The sequence below is a fragment of the Procambarus clarkii genome, chromosome 40 (genome assembly GCF_040958095.1).
Source record: "Procambarus clarkii isolate CNS0578487 chromosome 40, FALCON_Pclarkii_2.0, whole genome shotgun sequence".
Taxonomy (NCBI): domain Eukaryota; kingdom Metazoa; phylum Arthropoda; class Malacostraca; order Decapoda; family Cambaridae; genus Procambarus; species Procambarus clarkii.
In genome coordinates, this window is record NC_091189.1 from 29,710,703 (window position 1) to 29,728,660 (window position 17,958).

The 17,958-nt window shown below is 44.1% G+C and overlaps 1 protein-coding gene across 2 annotated transcripts in view; it reads left to right on the forward strand.

Moving 5' to 3' along the window:
* LOC123757997 (Growth arrest specific protein 8) overlaps nucleotides 1-17,958 on the forward strand; it is a 168,082-nt gene that overhangs the window by 129,089 nt on the left and 21,035 nt on the right. For both annotated transcript variants that reach the window (XM_069338917.1, XM_045742102.2), the window contains 2 exons: nucleotides 2,446-2,706; nucleotides 16,863-17,030. In XM_069338917.1, coding sequence (XP_069195018.1) covers nucleotides 2,446-2,706; nucleotides 16,863-17,030 — 429 coding nt within the window. The remainder of the gene's footprint in view (nucleotides 1-2,445; nucleotides 2,707-16,862; nucleotides 17,031-17,958) is intronic.

The following is a 17,958-nucleotide window of genomic DNA, read 5'->3' on the forward strand; positions in this document are numbered from 1 at the left end:
GTACAAGTATGGTGAATAAAAACAGGTAGATATTTATATATAATGTGTGTATATAGCGTAATAACACCACAAACAGTATTGTTGGAGGAGAAATATTAATGTGTCTGGCCTTGAGGGCGGCAGCCATCAGCTGACTGTGAGGTCCTACGTCTTTAATTGTGCCTTTACTCACCATACAAGCTTAGATACAGTTATGGTGAACAAAACATGTAAATACTTATATATAACGTCTGTATATAAAAGCAAAAACAGTATGGTGGGTGGAGAATGGTGGCAAGTCAGGTGAGGTGAGGGAGGGAGGGAGTGGCAGCCAGTGGCAGGCTGCCACTGCCACTCAGCATACCAACTTAGTGGCTCGTTATGGTGAACACAAATGTAGATACTTATATATAGCGTCTGTATATAGTGAATAAAAGCAAAAACAGTATTGTGGGAGGAGAATGTGGGTGAGTCAGGTGACTTGAGGGAGGGAGGAAGTAGCAACCAGTGGCAGGCTGCCACTGGCACTGCCACTCAGCATGCCAACTTAGTGATTCGTTATGGTGAACACGAATGTAGATACTTATATATAACGTCTGTATATAGTGAATAAAAGCAAAAACAGTATTGTGGGAGGAGAATGTGGGTGAGTCAGATGACTTGAGGGAGGGCGTGAGTGGCTGGCTGGTACACGGCGGTCACTCTTCGTTACTTTTTGACTCATAATAGCTACTTAGTGGTTCGTTATGGTGAACAAAACATGCAGATACTTATGTATAACCTGTGTTTATAGTGTAATAACCGACAAAGTATTTGTTCACTGATTGATGAATATAATTGAATCAACAATATGCACACCATATTTTTGAGTACAGCGATGATTCACTCATTTTATTATATAAATATATCAAACTACACACTATTGAATAATATTACAGCAAAAAAACTATGAAAAATCAATCAGAGACATTGAAATAATTAGGTAATTATCTCTTTGTGGCAACTCCGGCCTGACAGCTCGTGATCAACAGACCGCCTGGGACGCACGCTGAGTCAGCGCCTATTTTTTGCCAGACTTCCCTGCCCTATAGCGGGCAATATATACCACTTACGATTTTTTTATTATTTTTCCTGTCATCAGTGAACACAAATTAACAGGTTAGGAAGAAAAAATATTTTTTTTTTTCAAAATGACATGCACCTGTGGGGAAGAAAGGATATTATACCCCTAGCATGTTAAGGGTTAACATGATTGGGAAGGTCATTCCACATTCTGGGTCCCTTGATTTGTAAAGCATTTCTAGTTTGATTAAGTTGTACTCTTGGAATATCAAATAGATATTTGTTTCTGGTGTGGTGCTCATGAGTTCTGTTACAACCTTCTAGGAAGCTTTTAAGGTCAGGATTGACATTACAGTTCAGTATTTTATATATATAAATTACACACGAGAGTATGTGCAGTGACTTAATATCTAACATACTCGGAGATTTGAGTAAGGGTATCGAGTGATGTCTGGGGCTAGAGTTAGATATTGTCCTAATAGCAGTCTTGTGTTGAGTAATTAGAGGACTTAAATGATTTTGGGTAGTAGAATTCCAAGCACAAATACCATAGTTGAGATAAGGATAGATGAGAGATTAATAGTGTCACCAGGGCAGTGCGAGGTACATAGTATCTGATCTTAGAAAGAATGCCAACAGTTTTTTAAACTTTTTTTGATATATTTAGAATGTGTCCCTGGAAATTCAGCTTGTGGTCGATGAGAACACCAAGGAATTTGCCATCTACTTTGTTACAAATTTGGGTATTATCCTGAGATTTATTTGATTTGAGGATTTATTGCCAAACAAAATATAGAAATATTTGTCAATATTGAGGGTGAGTTTGTTGGCAATTAGCCAGTGATGGACTTTATTTAGCTCAGTATTCACTGTGACATTTAGAACAAGGGGGTCAGGACTGGAGTAAATGAAAGTCGTATCGTCAGCAAATAGAATTGGTTTGAGATGTTGGAAGGCATTTGAAAGGTCATTAATGTAGATGAGAAAGAGGAGAGGGCCAAGTATGCTGCCCTGAGGAACACCAATGGGAGAAATTAAATTAATCACAGATACATACTGGAGCCTGTCAGTTAGGTAAGACTTGACGTATTGGAGGGAGTGACCGCTGACTCCTCAATGATGTAATTTAAGAAGAAGGTTTTGGTGGTTGACAGTGTCAAAAGGCTTACACACTCCCACAAATAACCCAACAGGGAACTCATTTTTATCAAGAGCTGCATGTAAAATGGTCCCAACTGTGCCAGTGTAGTATGCCTCCTAGTCTTGGCTGTCACAAACTTCATCAGTGTCAAGCTCATAATGTGCCTTTTCATATTCACTCAAAGCCCGATTCATATATTTGCGTTGCAGGATATTTTTATAAAATACAATCTTAAATATGAGAATTCCATTTTTCCATTTCAGGCTCAAAGCAAATCTCTGGACTCATTGCGTCAAGAGTTTGAAACAGAGGCAGCAGCGATGGAAGCGAAATCTGTAAAGAGAATAAAAGCACTACAGAATCAACTAGACCTAAAGCGCAAAACAGAACTCATTGCACAAGAAGAAAAAAAGAATAATTTTCTGGCTACAATCATATCCAACCATGAGAAAACGTTTGAAGAGATGAAAAAATATTACACAGATATCACTGCAACCAACCTTAAACTCATCACAGAGCTGAAGGTAAGCTAGATATTTTTCAGCTGCATCCAAACAAGAAAGGTATCATCAGTTTCCTAATCTAGGCATATGTCACAAGACAAACAATGCTTGTGCTATGAAACATTGTACTCTTTGTAATACAAATCCTCCTGCTCTCATGGTACAAACACTATTATGTAATACAGTATTCATAAATACAGCTGACCCTCCTCACTCTCCCTCAAAAAATATAATTACAGTTAAACACTAAAAATATATGTAAAACCCAAATATTAAAAAATGCCCACACTCTGACAGAATAAAAAACACATAAATATGATGTAATAATTACCAATCAATCATTTTCTGAGCTAGGACCCCTCAGGTGCTCTTATAGGCAGCTCCTATATGATCCACTCGGACTTATATCACTTGCCAAATTCTTAATCATTTTTCTTCCCTTCATGACCGAATCTTTGCATGTGGTCTTTTGACAGCCTTAATCAGATATTCAAGAATAATCTGGACATAAGTAGTTTAGTACAAAATTAGTAACATAAAATAATTTTCTGATAACGGAGGAATGAGACACCGACAGCATTGGGACCTATTTTATTTAATTTTTTAGTAGAAACAAATAAATAAATTTTTTCAGACCATGTTAATGAACAGGATAACTTGTATAATTTTTCAACAGCATAAATACATGTATAACTTGACTACAATGACTTAATAACATTAATACCTATGCTTATATCCGGTAACTAAATAGAACATGGTCTGCAGAACGCGGAATCCTTATTAACTATTGGTACAAGTAAGGCAAACGTTTACATAATTTTCAAGTAGAATCAGGGCTTATAGAGTATCATATAGTGGCCTAACACATGACAGAAATAATGCGCCAATCCCAGACATAATGTGAAATGGTAAATTACTAGTAGCTGTAGAATACACCTATAGGACAAATTTAACAATACTCTTACAAGTGAGAGTAAGTAGCTGCGGACAGCGTAATACTTAGGGGCCGGCGCTGCACCCCCACTCGCAGAGCCAGCTGGCAGGACCCCCCCCCCCCCAAAGGGGCGAGTGCCTGCTGGCCGCGTAATGTTTTCAATGTGGAAGCATGAAGACCTCTTGCCTGGCGTAATAGTGAAAAAAAAAAGTCACTCCTCCACCGTCCGACGTCCTTAATTGTTGCCTGTTCATGCCCGTCAAGTGACAGCTGCGTGGCCCGTCCATTGGGCGGGCGCTGGCCGCGTAAGGAGCATCAGCGTGTAGGGGCGTTGTCTTCTCATCTGACGTTGGGGGCCGTGCCACCAGGAATGGCGTAGCCGCAAGTTCTGCGTCGCGTGGTGTCATTGAGTTTTTCCTTGTCTGCGTCCACATCCGTGCCCGTACACCCGTTACCTCTGCCGTTAAAAAAACAGTCAGGAATTTCCAGAACTGAAAAAAGGTACAGAGTCGGGCGTACATGGCTGTTAAATGCTGCTAGGTAAGCAGCGTCCTGGAAGTGTCCAATGGAGCCCCTTCTGGTGCATGGGTATACAAGGCGGCCGTCTTGATGTCCGTGTGTAGTGGGCGTATTACCTCGTGCCTTCCTCGCGTGCTATGCCCCGCCGCGCCAGGACATCCTCGTGTCGTCGTCATTGCTGTATCCCGCCCTTGCAGAGACTAGCCCAGTGAGGTTGACCCCAGGATGGGTGAGTAGGTCCTGCGTGTGCCAATCCGAGCAGTCCGTCGGGAGTGTTCATCGTGCGCGATCCTATGCTCTCCGTCCATGAGGTGTTCCCCGATGGTCTGTAGTCGTTCTCGTGCATGCTTCGCGTGCTGTGCACCGCCACGCCAGGTCGTCCTCGTGGGCGTCGTCGTCGCTGTATCCCGCCCATGCGGAGGCTAGCCTAGCGAGGCTGGCCCCAGTGCAGCTGAGTAGTTCCTTCATTCGCCCATCTGTGCAGTCCATTGAGAGTGTTCTTCGGTGGCAAACCAATGTTCCCCGTCCATTAGGTGTTCCCCGATGGTCTGTAGTTGTTCTGGAAATATTACGGCAGTAAGAGTTGGCAGTGGTGGACATGTGGCATAAGTAGGACAGTGTGGTAAAGCAGGGGGGGGAGGAATTAAAACGCTACAAAACCAAACGAACAGTGCTCCTTGCAACAAGTTGAAAACAACATGGTAGAAGATTCACTAACACATCAAGTTGAGCTAAATAGTATTTGTGATGGCAAAAACTTGTCAGATGCAGTTTAATGCTGATTAATGTGAAGTTTTGTGGCTAGGTAATGATGAAAAAGGATTACTAGTCACAAGCGGATGATGTCAGGATTGCGAAGGGAATGCGTGAGGGAACTGGGAATTGCAATTAGTAAGATGGTTAAAACCAAAGGAGCGATGCATGCTCGGTCGTAAATGAGGCGAATAGGACACTGGGCAATATTAATAAAGCATTAGTAACAAGACGCCTGGAGTTGTTCTTCCGTTAATCTTGCACTGAATTTGTGCCTTAGTTAGAATAAGCAATTCTGTATGTTGCGTCATACTATGGACGTAAATAAATTCCCTTTAACATGTACAGCGTAGGAAATTAAAAACTGGTTCGATAACATGGTTTGTTAAAATTGTAGACCAATTACCACGAAACGTAGCGGAGGATGGGACCTTCCACTGTTCCAAGCATGTGAAGACATGTACTATAGAACGTCATTAAATTCGCATGAACGTGTAATATACTGCAATTAATGCGTGAAATTGCGAGAACAACCCACACCCCCAAAAATGCCAAGGGGGCACCTCATCAAGCTTGATATTGCGTCAATGCGGGCTGTCGACCACATTTTTCGAACTGGTCGTTAGTCAGAATAAAATGAGCTGTATAATGTCATACGATGTTTCTGGCGAAGCATGCCCGTGCCACCCCTTGAGTTGCTTAATCCTTAACAACCAACCAACAACCGAGCCACTAATTCTAACCACAAATGGGCTGTATAAGAATACCATAAAGACTATCCCCAACAGTCTGTGGATAGAAACAAATTAATAATTGATAGAATAAGCGTCCCAGACTGCTACAAGTAAGCGGATTAATGAATATTAAAAGTCGTTAACATAACTAAGTACTTTTCATCTACGGCTCACCATAGCCCGTGATGCCCGGAACCCCCCGTTCCAGGCAGCGAACTTTTAACAACAACAATTAAGTACTTTAGAATGTCAGTAATAGTAATTCTCAATATCATTTGTATAGATATAAGTATAAAAGTAACAAATATAAACTTAGAAAAACCTTCATAATTATAGTTTTTTAAATATGTTCCGGAAAACCAGTGACCGATTAATTAAAAGGAAGGCGCGATTGTGAACAGTATTTAATTACGGTAGGGTAGGCCAAGGTGTGACGACGAAATAATGACTAAAAGGGGAAGCAGCAATGTTTAAGGTTTATCGTTAATCAGTGATAACAAAACCAATAAGAACACATCCCAAACTGAGAGAAAAAGCAGCGTGATTAATTAACTATTGTGATTAAAGTTTTAATAAAAATAGGTAAGAGTAAGAATGATTGGGGTTGTGAGAATACATGGCAGCGCGTAGTATTTACAAACTTGGAAAGCCTCAAGACCATAGCGTTACAGGATGAGGGAAATACCATCAGCAAACAAAAGGGGGTTTCAGATTTCCAGAACAGAATACCTAATTACCCCAGTGATAACAGGGATAATAATATAATCGATGTAACATGGAAGTACAAATAACGAATGACCATAATCCTTAAATAATTACTGTATATAAATATGTAGCGTGAATAAGTTAATGAATATGTGAAGGGAAAATTAGCAAGAATTAAATGCCTTAAAGAAGTACAGGATGAAATTTGTAACGTGAGACCCAGCGACCGACAATAAAAATTTCCGCACTTGACTGGCCGAAAATTCCTAAGTAAAGAAAACATGCAACTACAGAATTACCTAAAGGGAAGCACTGAAAAATATATAAAAAACTTCTCTACTTCGCAGAAACAGAAAATAACGTTTGATAAGTAACTGTGTGAATGAGATAAGTCAGTGAAGAGAAAAAAAAAAGAATTAAAAGAGTGTAGACCGCTTGACCTGTAAGTTTTTTAGCTTAAATTCTTAAAGAGTATGAATAGACTTGACTTTAACTGTAATCCTATTGGGACGTGACATAATGATCTCACGTGCCAATGCTACCGAGGACTGAAGAAGGATTAACGTAAGGTACCCACTAAATGAAACGCACGAGACTGAGAAAAGTTAAGTACCAGTTAAATTAAGCAGCTTAAATATTTAACTATTGTGATTTAAAGTTTCAGTTAATTTATTGAAGGACGAATTGAAAGGGTGTGGGAGAAATGTAACAACATATGTTATTTACAAACTTATAGATCCACGAGGCCCCAGCGTTTCTAGAAGAGGGAAGTATCGTCACCAACAAAGGAGTAGCCGAAGTAATACAGAACATAGTACCTAAGTACCTCCGAGGTAACAGGAATAATAAAGAAATCCATGTACAATTAATAGAAGAGCTAATAACGAATGACCCTAAGCCTTAGTAAATTAAGGTCTATAATTATGTATCTTGAGTAAGTAATAAGTGTGTAAAGTGTAATTTTGTAAGATTAAGTGGGGATAGTCCGTTTAACCTGAAAGATTTAGGCTTGAAAGCTGAAAGGGGAAAATTAATACGTTATCGTAGCTGTAAACCAACGGGAACGTGGCTTAAAAAGCTCACGCGTCCCTGCACCCAAGGTCAGGGGAAGGGAGTAACTTAAGTTACCAGTTGTCTAAATGAATACTGCACGAAAAACCCCATCCACTGTAAAACTTATATTGAAGAGTAAAACCTTAATATTAACATTAATTCAAAAGGAAAGACTGCAATATCCTGCCCCGAAGGGATTTGATTGGCTTGAACGATCGTGCGCAGGTATTAATTATATTCAAATATAATCCAACATAATAATACAAAGAGAATACTCCGAAGTAATCAATATAATAACTATATGACCCAAATAAAATACATATCAACGTAAAAGTACCGGATAAAATGAATATAAGGAAAAACGGTTCTTTAACCATAACTGAGACCTGCTTGTCTCCGGAGAGACACACACAACAATTTAAAATTGTGGTAACTGAGTCCCGAACAGCCCGCAAAGAACTGCGTCCATTACTGTCTAAAATTAACTGAGTCGATTACATTGAAGTCCATCATAGGTTGTCCTCCGTATGCAGGCCGACAAATAAATTAGTTTACCTATTGCGATTAAAGTTTTAATTAAGAAGCGTTAAGTGTAAGATAAGTATAAGATTGGATTAAAGAATAACCACTTAATGTGTAAAACCTCAGCTTATAATCTTAATGCGGGAGATTAAATGCTTAATCTCGTCCGAAGGGAGTTAAATCATGACTGTGACATGCATGTGTCCGTACGGCACTGACTCCATAAATATAAGGATGATAATAAATATAAGAAATATAAGGTCCAATACAGCGGTTTCCATAGTAAGTTACTCTCCGAATGCGTGGTTCATTTATCAGCCTCGTGAATTTGCTGATTGCAGATCAGCTGGAACGGCAGCAGTCGGAGGGTCGTCACCTGTTGAATAAAACAATTTTTTGGGGGGAATGTAAAAGAGATATTCATTTCTGGTGTGTTGAAATAGGGTCCTTGCGTCTGTCCCGTGAGATTTTCGGTGCAGCAAATTATAAAATTTTTGTTACCGAGTCCATTGCAATGATCTCCAGCTTCTGAAGTCGTTGTTGGTGGGACTTCCTGCTACACCAGCGGTCAAACTGGTACAGCCAGCGTCCTGGGACAATCCACGGCCAAGGCAAACCATCAGCCAGTGAGGCTTCATAAGATAATTTTCAGGCTTAACCGTCAGACAATAGATCTGTCAATCCAGCAGCGAGGCGGCCGCATAATAATTCCGGGCTTAACCGGCAGACATTAGGTCTGGCAATCCAATAGTGAGGGCGGCTGCATAACAATTCCGGGCTTAACCGGCAGACATTAGGTCTGGCAATCCAATAGTGAGGGCGGCTGCATAACAATTCCGGGCTTAACCGGCAGACATTAGGTCTGGCAATCCAATAGTGAGGGCGGCTGCATAACAATTCCGGGCTTAACCGGCAGACATTAGGTCTGGCAATCCAATAGTGAAGGCGGCTGCATAATAATTCCGGGCTCAACCGGCAGACATAGTTCTGGCAATCCAATAGTGAAGGCGGCTGCATAATAATTCCGGGCTCAACCTGCAGACATAGTTCTGGCAATACAACAGTGAGGGCGGCTGCATAATAATTCCAGGCTCAACCGGCAGACATAGGTCTGGCAATCCAATAGCAAAGGCAGCTGCATAATAATTCCGGGCTCAACTGGCAGACATAGGTCTGGCAATCCAATAGTGAAGGCGGCTGCATAATAATTCCGGGCTCAACCTGCAGACATAGTTCTGGCAATACAACAGTGAGGGCGGCTGCATAATAATTCCAGGCTCAACCGGCAGACATAGGTCTGGCAATCCAATAGCAAAGGCAGCTGCATAATAATTCCGGGCTCAACTGGCAGACATAGGTCTGGCAATCATAATAATTCCGGGCTCAACCGGCAGACATAGGTCTGGCAATCATAATAATTCCGGGCTCAACCGGCAGACATAGGTCTGGCAATTCAATAGCGAAGGCGGCTGCATAATAATTCCGGGCTCAACCGGCAGACAAAGGTCTGGCAATCCGATAGCGAGGGTGGCAGCTAGGGCGGCTGTATAATAATTCCGGGCTTATCCGGCAGGCCAGAATCTAAAAAATCCGGCGGCGAAGGAGGCTGCATTAAAATTTTTATGCCTAACCCGTAGACAATATTTCTGGCCAATCCAACACGAGGGCGTCTGCTGAAAAAAAAAAAAACCCGCGTCATTGCTAGTTGATCTAGCTAGTTAAAACTAGCATCGTTGATACTGAATAGATAAAATTCCCCGGCTTAACCGGCAGACTATAATTCTGGCAAGCTAGCAGCTAGGGCAATGGTATATAAGAATTCCGTATTAATCGTCGTACAATCGTCTGTCAATCCAGCAGCGTGGTGAGCTGCATAAAATTTCCGGGCTTCACCGTCAGACAATAGGTCTGGCAATCCAGCAGCGTGGTGAGCTGCATAAAAAATCCTGGCTTAACCGACAGACAATAATTCTGGCAATCCATCAGCGATGGAGGCTGCATAAGAATTCCGTCTTAAACAGCGGACAATATGTCTAGCAATCCAGCAGCGTGTTGAGCTGCGTAAAAAGGTTCCGGGCTTAACCGGCGGACAATATTTCCGGCAAACCAGCATCGAGGATACTGAATAAAAATTCTCAGGCTTAACCGGCAGACAATAATTCTGGCAAGTTTAGCGGCGCGGGCAAGGCTGTATAAGAATTTCGTCGTAATCAGCGGACAATAGGACTGTTGGCTGCATAACATGTTCTGCCTAGGCATGACCTAGCTGGCCTGGCTAGAGCGGCTGCAGGCCGCGTGGGAAACAGCGCTGGGCACACGCCGACACTTGGGAGGAACCTAGCTTTTACATTTAGGACATAAGATAACACATTACCTTGGAGAAAGTTGAGTACTGTAGACCGACCCTAGCTTTTCAGCTTGTGAGGTTGAAGGGCCCCCGGAGATAAACTCAACCAGGGTGGGGCTGTGATCGTGGTACAATCGTAGTTTTCATGGCTTCTTGAAGTCCCAAGAACACAAGAGTCCTAAGTTATTCCTTTTTCTTGCGAAGCGAAGCGTGTTTGTAGCGTTTGTAGCAAAAAATTTTTCTTTGACTTGTGAAGCGGGGCGAGGCTGTAGCAAGAAAGAACGCATGTCCCCTCCTCTCTTCTTATATAGGCCCCCCGCGGCGCTCCGCACGCTGCGCTCCGCACGCTGCGCTGCGGATCGCGCTGTGCAACTGTCTTCTCCTCCATCAGAAATTCCTCCGCATTCCTACGTAATGCAGCGGTTATATTTCTGTGGGGGATCTCTGGAGCTATCAGGCTAATATGCGATACATTAGACCAAATTTTTTCTTTGACTTGTGAAGCGGGGCGAGGCTGTAGCAAGAAAGAACGCATGTCCCCTCCTCTCTTCTTATATAGGCCCCCCGCGGCGCTCCGCACGCTGCGCTGCGGATCGCGCTGTGCAACTGTCTTCTCCTCCATCAGAAATTCCTCCGCATTCCTACGTAATGCAGCGGTTATATTTCTGTGGGGGATCTCTGGAGCTATCAGGCTAATATGCGATACATTAGACCAGGGCATTAGTCAATGGAGTTCAGCCTAACGGGGACCACAAGCCAGAAAATGGCCCCTCAGAGAGGTGCAGGGAGCAATGACCCCTGGAAAACCCGCCTCTGTGTTTCGGGGTTTTCCTTATCTGCCATTGACTGGGGTTAGGCACCCAGATAGGTAGGCATAACAAAGCAGATCCCACATTGTAAGAAAATTGCAACTGAAAACCGAACAGAGAGGCAGAACTCCCTCAAATCCCAAGGAAACAAACAAACAATCAAACATCACACCTCGCCACCATGCAGCTCTCATCCCCCCATGAGAGGGGGAGGAGGGATCCCAGGACCCCCTGCGCTGGCCACCCAGCAACTCCAGTTCGTTGGCTAATGCGATCTGGGGTGGTCGTCAACTCTGGCCTCAGTTTCCTGGCAGTGTTTTGTCTTAGTGGTGTCCTCTGCTGTTCGTGGTGTGGTGGCCAGGTATACTTAAGTGTACTGGGGCTGCATGCACTTAGGGCAGCCTTCCCTAAGTGCCCTGTGAGTATTACCCTTGGGTGTCAGGGTTATCTTCCCTGGTACTGTAGGGACGCCATTTCCTCTGGGGACGTTGTATTTTTGCTGGGTTTTTCTTTTATTTTTTGTTTTGTTTGCCTGGTGGGGGTCTGCCTGTTGTGGCTATAGGACCACTTATAATATTTTGGTGGCCCTCTGCTAGACCTCCTGTGATTGTACACATTGCAGGGGTTTCAGTGTTTTGATCCACTGAAGCTTACATCCAAAAGCTAACAAGGTGTTGTTAGCATTGTTAACAAATCCCCCTTGGGATTTGTTCAAGAGGGTTGTTAGCTCTGGGTGTAATGGGTTAGCAACACCTTGCCTGGGCTTCCCGTAGCAGTCAGCTTACGGGCCCTGGAAAACCCTGTCGGGACTCGGTGGACCTATGGCTGCATCTTCTGATTTCCAGCTCGTCTCGCGCGAGTTTGAAGGTTGCTGTGTGCCATTGTCTCCGTGTGACAGTCACCGCTTATGCCTCTGCCATGTTGCCTGTTGGGTCAACGACACCTTTGACCCAGAGTCTTACAAGTCGTGTTCTCTGCATGTTCTCTAGTTAACCCATTCTGATGACATTGATATTAGGGTACAGGCAGCATCCGCATTCCAGGTTTAGGTTACTGCAACGCGATAGGTTGGTTGCCCAACCAGATGCCCTGGGGCTGTCCCGTTTTGGTTATAGGGACCTGGACTTGGGGCGTAAGTCGCTTCAACTTTGGTTCAGTCGATGCTCCCTGGTCCTTCCCCTGTTGTTCGTCATCCTCCTGCTTCCAGCTCCCAAATGTCTGAGGGTTTCAGAGTCGGAGTGGGGTATAGTTGGTGATGAGACTTGCACAGCTTCGGGGGCTGCCCTATTCACGTTGGGGACGGAGGCATTCGAGGCAATTCCTCCTGCCGAGGCTTCTGGGTCTCACCAGCAGGCCCCCTTCTTTTCTGCCTGTCCCCTGGACTCTGTCTTTTCTTCAGTGGTGGACGGTATGGAGGACTGCTCTGCCCTGGGTCCCAATTTGGAGGATCCCAGGGCTGGGGAGGAGTTGACCTGAGGGACTTAGGCCCTCCTTTGACCCCGCTTGGGTGTTGGTGCCCTCTTCGCGGGATTGTTGTTGCAGGGGAAGGGGTTTTCTTACCCCCCTTCCCTGTGTGAGTATGATTTGGGGTTGGCTCCTCCCCAAGTTCGGTTCCAGGTTCTCTTGGGTTCCTCGGCTCCTTCCTTCCAGAGGTTTTCTGAGATAATCAGAATATCTCAGATAATCAGAAGCGAACAGGGTCCTATCCGCCTGTTATTTGGTTAACATTCCTAGTCCTGGACGTTCGTGTGTGGCTTTGGGTCGCAGGTTGCAGCCAGTTGTCTTGCCTTCAAGTTGAGGAGTGTGTGGCGGCCGCCTCCTTGGTAAGTCCCTCTATTCCTTATCTTTGGTTATGTAGCTCCAGGGAGCCAAAGGGGCTCCCCCACAGAAAACCAGCATTGAATGCAGTGAAACACCATTTTCTGGGTGAGCCCCGGAGGCTCCCTGGTGTAACGAATATGAAGTAAAAAAAAAAAAAGGAAAATAAATGACTAATGATATAATAGGTGAGGGATTTGGGGTGAAGGAGGTAGAGAGGAGGGAGAAGTAGGTGGGAGGAGTAAGAAGTATGGGGTCTGGCTGAAAGAGAAAGTTTGAAAAGAGGCAGAGGGGGAAACTGAGGACACAGAGAGGAGTAGAAGTAGAATTCGAAAAGTAGACAAGTAGAGAGTAAAAGTACATACAAAACAAGGAATGGAATGGAACTTGTCTGAATCACAAAATTATCAAAGATGTTATTAGCATGTATTACCTAGAATCATGTACTTTGTAACGATTCTATTGTTACGTAAAGTATGGTGACAATAAACACAGACACTAAGATACTATATATATATTTGGTCGAATATACAGAAGTACACAGGTGATACTTTGGTGTGAGTTGAGCGCACTGAGAGTCGGTACAGTATCTCGCAAGTGTCTGTTCTAGACCACACTTGAAAGTAGACTAGTTAATGTTTTGCTATTCTGCTGCTTATATGCTCGGGCAACGCCTCACCGTGTTGCCAGGGAACACCTCACCTCATTCATCTCCAAAGGTTGACAGGAATATTAACAATGCATTGGAGCGAGTACAGTATATTATTGGGATAATCTACTCGCTACAGAACTCCCCCTCCCAGGGGATGAAAGGAAAAATACTTGATCAAGGAACTTAGCTGGTCGGTGAATTGTATGCCCTGCTCGCGTTACATAACCATCAAAGTTAACTTCCTCCTCTTCGCTGATGTCATCTAACTGGGGTCGTAGGGTGGGAGGTCGCACAGGATCATCCGTCATCGTAGGCGTTGAGACGCAGCCTGGAGCAGAGCAGAGAGCTGAGTGAGGCCGGAGTCGTGGAGCTCTATGTGGGAGAGCGTGGCGGCTCGATTGAGAATTGTGAGTATCTGAACTCGGGGAGCGAGAGCGTGGCGGCTCGATGCGGTCGTAGTCTGCTGTCTGCTCTGTGTTGAAGCTGTAGCGTCTTGGGTCGTTGGTGGAGCATTTAGATCCGGGGCGGATGGGCTCGGGCAGCAGGACAATAGGAGGTAATGTAGGCACGTAATTAGGACAACGAGGGAATCACTGCTAGAGCTGAATTGTCCTGGAGGCGACGAAGAGTTGGAAACGCAAGCTGTAAGTCCTGTACTGCGCAAGGTGCTTGAGTTGGCAGAGTATCAGAATGCAGTGAACGTGTCGATGAATCTGACGAAAGAGCAGCTTTCGTGGGCGCCCCTGTAGAACAAGCAGTGCCCTAGCAGTGACGGAGAGTCGGCAGGACAGGCTGTAGATCCCACATTATGTAGTTACTGATGAAGCTGCCAGCTGAGTGAGTAGCGATCGTGGAGCAGCAAGCCATAGTAGATGAAAATGCAGAGATGATCGCGATGAAAATCATAGCTGTGGCGAGGGTGTTGGCAACGTTCCATGACAGGTGGCTGCGCTCCACAGCAAGCAGCAGCAGTAGAGGTCCAGTGAGAATCCATGTTGTAGTCCGAACTCTCTGGGGTCACCAATGTAACGGTTCTATTGTTACGTAAAGTATGGTGACAATAAACACAGACACTAAGATACTATATATATATTTGGTCGAATATACAGAAGTACACAGGTGATACTTTGGTGTGAGTTGAGCGCACTGAGAGTCGGTACAGTATCTCGCAAGTGTCTGTTCTAGACCACACTTGAAAGTAGACTAGTTAATGTTTTGCTATTCTGCTGCTTATATGCTCGGGCAACGCCTCACCGTGTTGCCCGGGCAACGCCTCACCTCATTCATCTCCAAAGGTTGACAGGAATATTAACAATGCATTTGGAGCGAGTATATTATTGGGATAATCTACTCACTACAACTTGTACATGCAAGATTCTTTAAAACAGTAAACTCAGGAGTGCTATACACCACTCTAGTTTGCAATATATCAGGGGGCATATTCCTTCGTATTATTTTCAATAATAATAAAATAAGAGATATTCACAGATATTCCCAAGATCTAGGGAACACAATTAAAGGCAATTTAAACAAGTTAATTAAATATATATTTAACATATGTATCATAATTCAAGCAATTTAATGTAATGTTCACTATGTCCAGATTAATATGCAATGTGAGTCACCACACAAGCCATTGAGTACACTACGGCTGTCTGCCCCTGATAATCACACAACACTTTAAGTTTGGAAAGCACAAAGTAAGTCACCTTAACGTTCAACTCACCAAGGACTGAGCCTAAATCGTATAGAGAGGGGGGGTGGAAGGGGATGACAGGCAGAGTCTCCACTCAGCCTGACAGCCTGGACTGGCTGCTGTTCAATCGTTCAGCCTCTCTGTCTGCTCTTTCCTTTGCTGATGCTCTATCCTATGCTCTCGAATGTACAGTTCCATGGGTATTATGCGGGAACTCAGTTCAACTCCACCCACAAGTAAGATAGCCTAAGGCTCTCTACCTACCACCTTAAACAGTGGCTTATTTGATGGGCCCAACCCAGCCAGCCGTCTGCAATTATCGGCTTAGCAGAAGCAAGGTCAATTCACATGACCTGATCACTGGTCAACTTGTGGTCATTAACACTCTAGAGCAGGGGTCTCCAAACTTTTCAATGTAAGGGCCACATTATATATTTCCCATATTTATGCGGGCCGGAGGAATAAAAAATGAAATTGCTATTTTGTATAACTAAGATAAAGGCTTTGTCAAAGTACAGAGAAAAGAATATTGTACAGTGTTTGTGCTCCCTGAAACGGAAGCAGCGAAGCCCCACTCGCCCTCCATCCCCACAATATACAGTTATACACAACTGATTGGTTGTAATGCACAACACATACCTACCAGTATTAGTATCTGTGCGTCACACTATCGAGAGAGAGGAAAACTGACTCGGGTTGAGCGTCAGCAGCCCCAGCTTTGAATAATTCTGCGATGCCATTCGTACGATAATTATTTTTTCAAGGCCACCACACAGGGATTTGTTTGGAGGGCCGGATGAAATTATGTGGCGGGCCGGATGTGGCCCGCGGGCCATAGTTTGGAGACCCCTGCTCTAGAGGTGAGAGTTTTTACTTACTATGGGTCGACAGTCTGGCACCTCTCAAAACTTGTCTGACTGACTCATGTTGTAAGTAAAATATTTAATAAAACACAACAAAACATCTTTATGGTGTTACACTGCCACCCTACCTCCCTCCGGTTGGCAGTTTTCGTGTTTTTTTATGCTTAACCACCAAACTGGAGTTGCTGGGTGGCCAGCGCAGGGGGTCTGGGGCTCCCCCTTCCTCCTCCTGGGGCGCCGCCTTCCTCCTCCTGGGGCTCCCCCTTCCTCTTCCTGGGTAGGGGAGGGAAGCAGAGGGCTGCACGGACAAGCGGCACGGCGGTGGGGTGTGACGTTTGCTTGCTTGCTTGCTTGTTCCCTTGGGATTTGCGGGAGTTCTGCCTCTGTTTGGTTTTCGGTTGCCGTTTTCTTACCATGTGGGGTCTGTTTTGTTATGCCTTCCTTTCGGGGTACCTAACCCCGGTCGATGGCAGATAAGGAAAACACCCAACCACATGGGGGGTTTTCAGGGGCCATTGCTCCCTGTGCCTTTCTGAGGGGGAGCCAGGTTCTGGCTTGTAGTCCCCGGTAGGCTGAACTGCAATGACTAATACCCTAGTCTAATGTATCGCATATTAGTCCAATAGCTCCAGGGAGCCTCCGGGGCTTACCCAGAAAATGGCGTTGCATTACATTCATCACTGATTTTTTTTACTACCATTCCCATTTAGTGATGTAGTTAAGAAACATGTATCTGTAAATTGTCATCCTTATCTATCTAATATCTCAACAGGCTGAATTATCAGAACAAAAGGAACGAGAGCACAAGCTGGAGCAAGAGATGGGTGCTGCCATTACAAGTCGGTCACGTTTGGAGGACGAGGTTGCTAACCTGCGTAAAAAATTATCCGACACACAGCGCTCTGTTCAGCGTTCACAAAGGGACAAGGAGAGTTACCTGGTAAGATGTAGGTGGAATGTAGTGCTAGACTTTTATGATAGTTGCCCTACCTGCAGGTGTAAACTTTTATGTCAGTTTCAGGAAGCCAAATGGACTTTTTCCTTCTCCCTTCCACCCATTTCTTTTCTCTTCTTTTTCCTAAGGATGAGGTAGTGAAGGTGCTATTGGAAGTTTTCTGTCTAGCCATTGACTCACTCACTTTTGGAGCAGAAGGTTGAGACTGCTGGAGCTCCTCCTAGCGAGATAAATTGAAAATCAGCCTTATTACCTTTTACTCAGGCAGAGGTTCTGATGTTCAGGTCTCTCACTCCAGTGTGACAGTGTGTTGTGGGAATGTCTCCAGGTATTCTCCCCATGCCTGGATCAGGGATACCTGGATTTGGACTGTGATATCCAAGGGTTTTGCTTGGACACACTCCAAACAATGTATAGTACTGTAAAGTATTTAAATTATGTAACTCTCAGTTGACTACAGTACTTGCAGCATAATAAAATTTCTAATGTCATATGAAGTTATTTTAGAATTTTTTGTTTTAAAACATTTGTTCCTGTCAAGAATAACATTATCCCTCTCTTTACAAAGCATGAATTAGATTTTTTTAATATTTCATAAGAAACAGCCAGTTCAACACTTTGAAATCAATTGTGGGCGTGTTCCAGTGTTCAATTTTGTCAGAGTTTGGATATGTTATTCAGAATTGGTTCCTGAGCTAGAAACAATTTAGGAGGCTTCTGAAACAATTTTCCCCAGGGTTAAAGGGATATTTGTTCTAGATAGCCTGGACTATCCATGTTGTTGTGCCCTGACTTATTTGTTCTCTATTTTCTTTATTAAGATAGGGTTCATGTGAGGAGAATTGGGTCTTTGGCTCCTCGGTGGGGCAGGTTGCCAGACAAGGAGGCTCTTTTGGTGGTGTTACGTCAACAA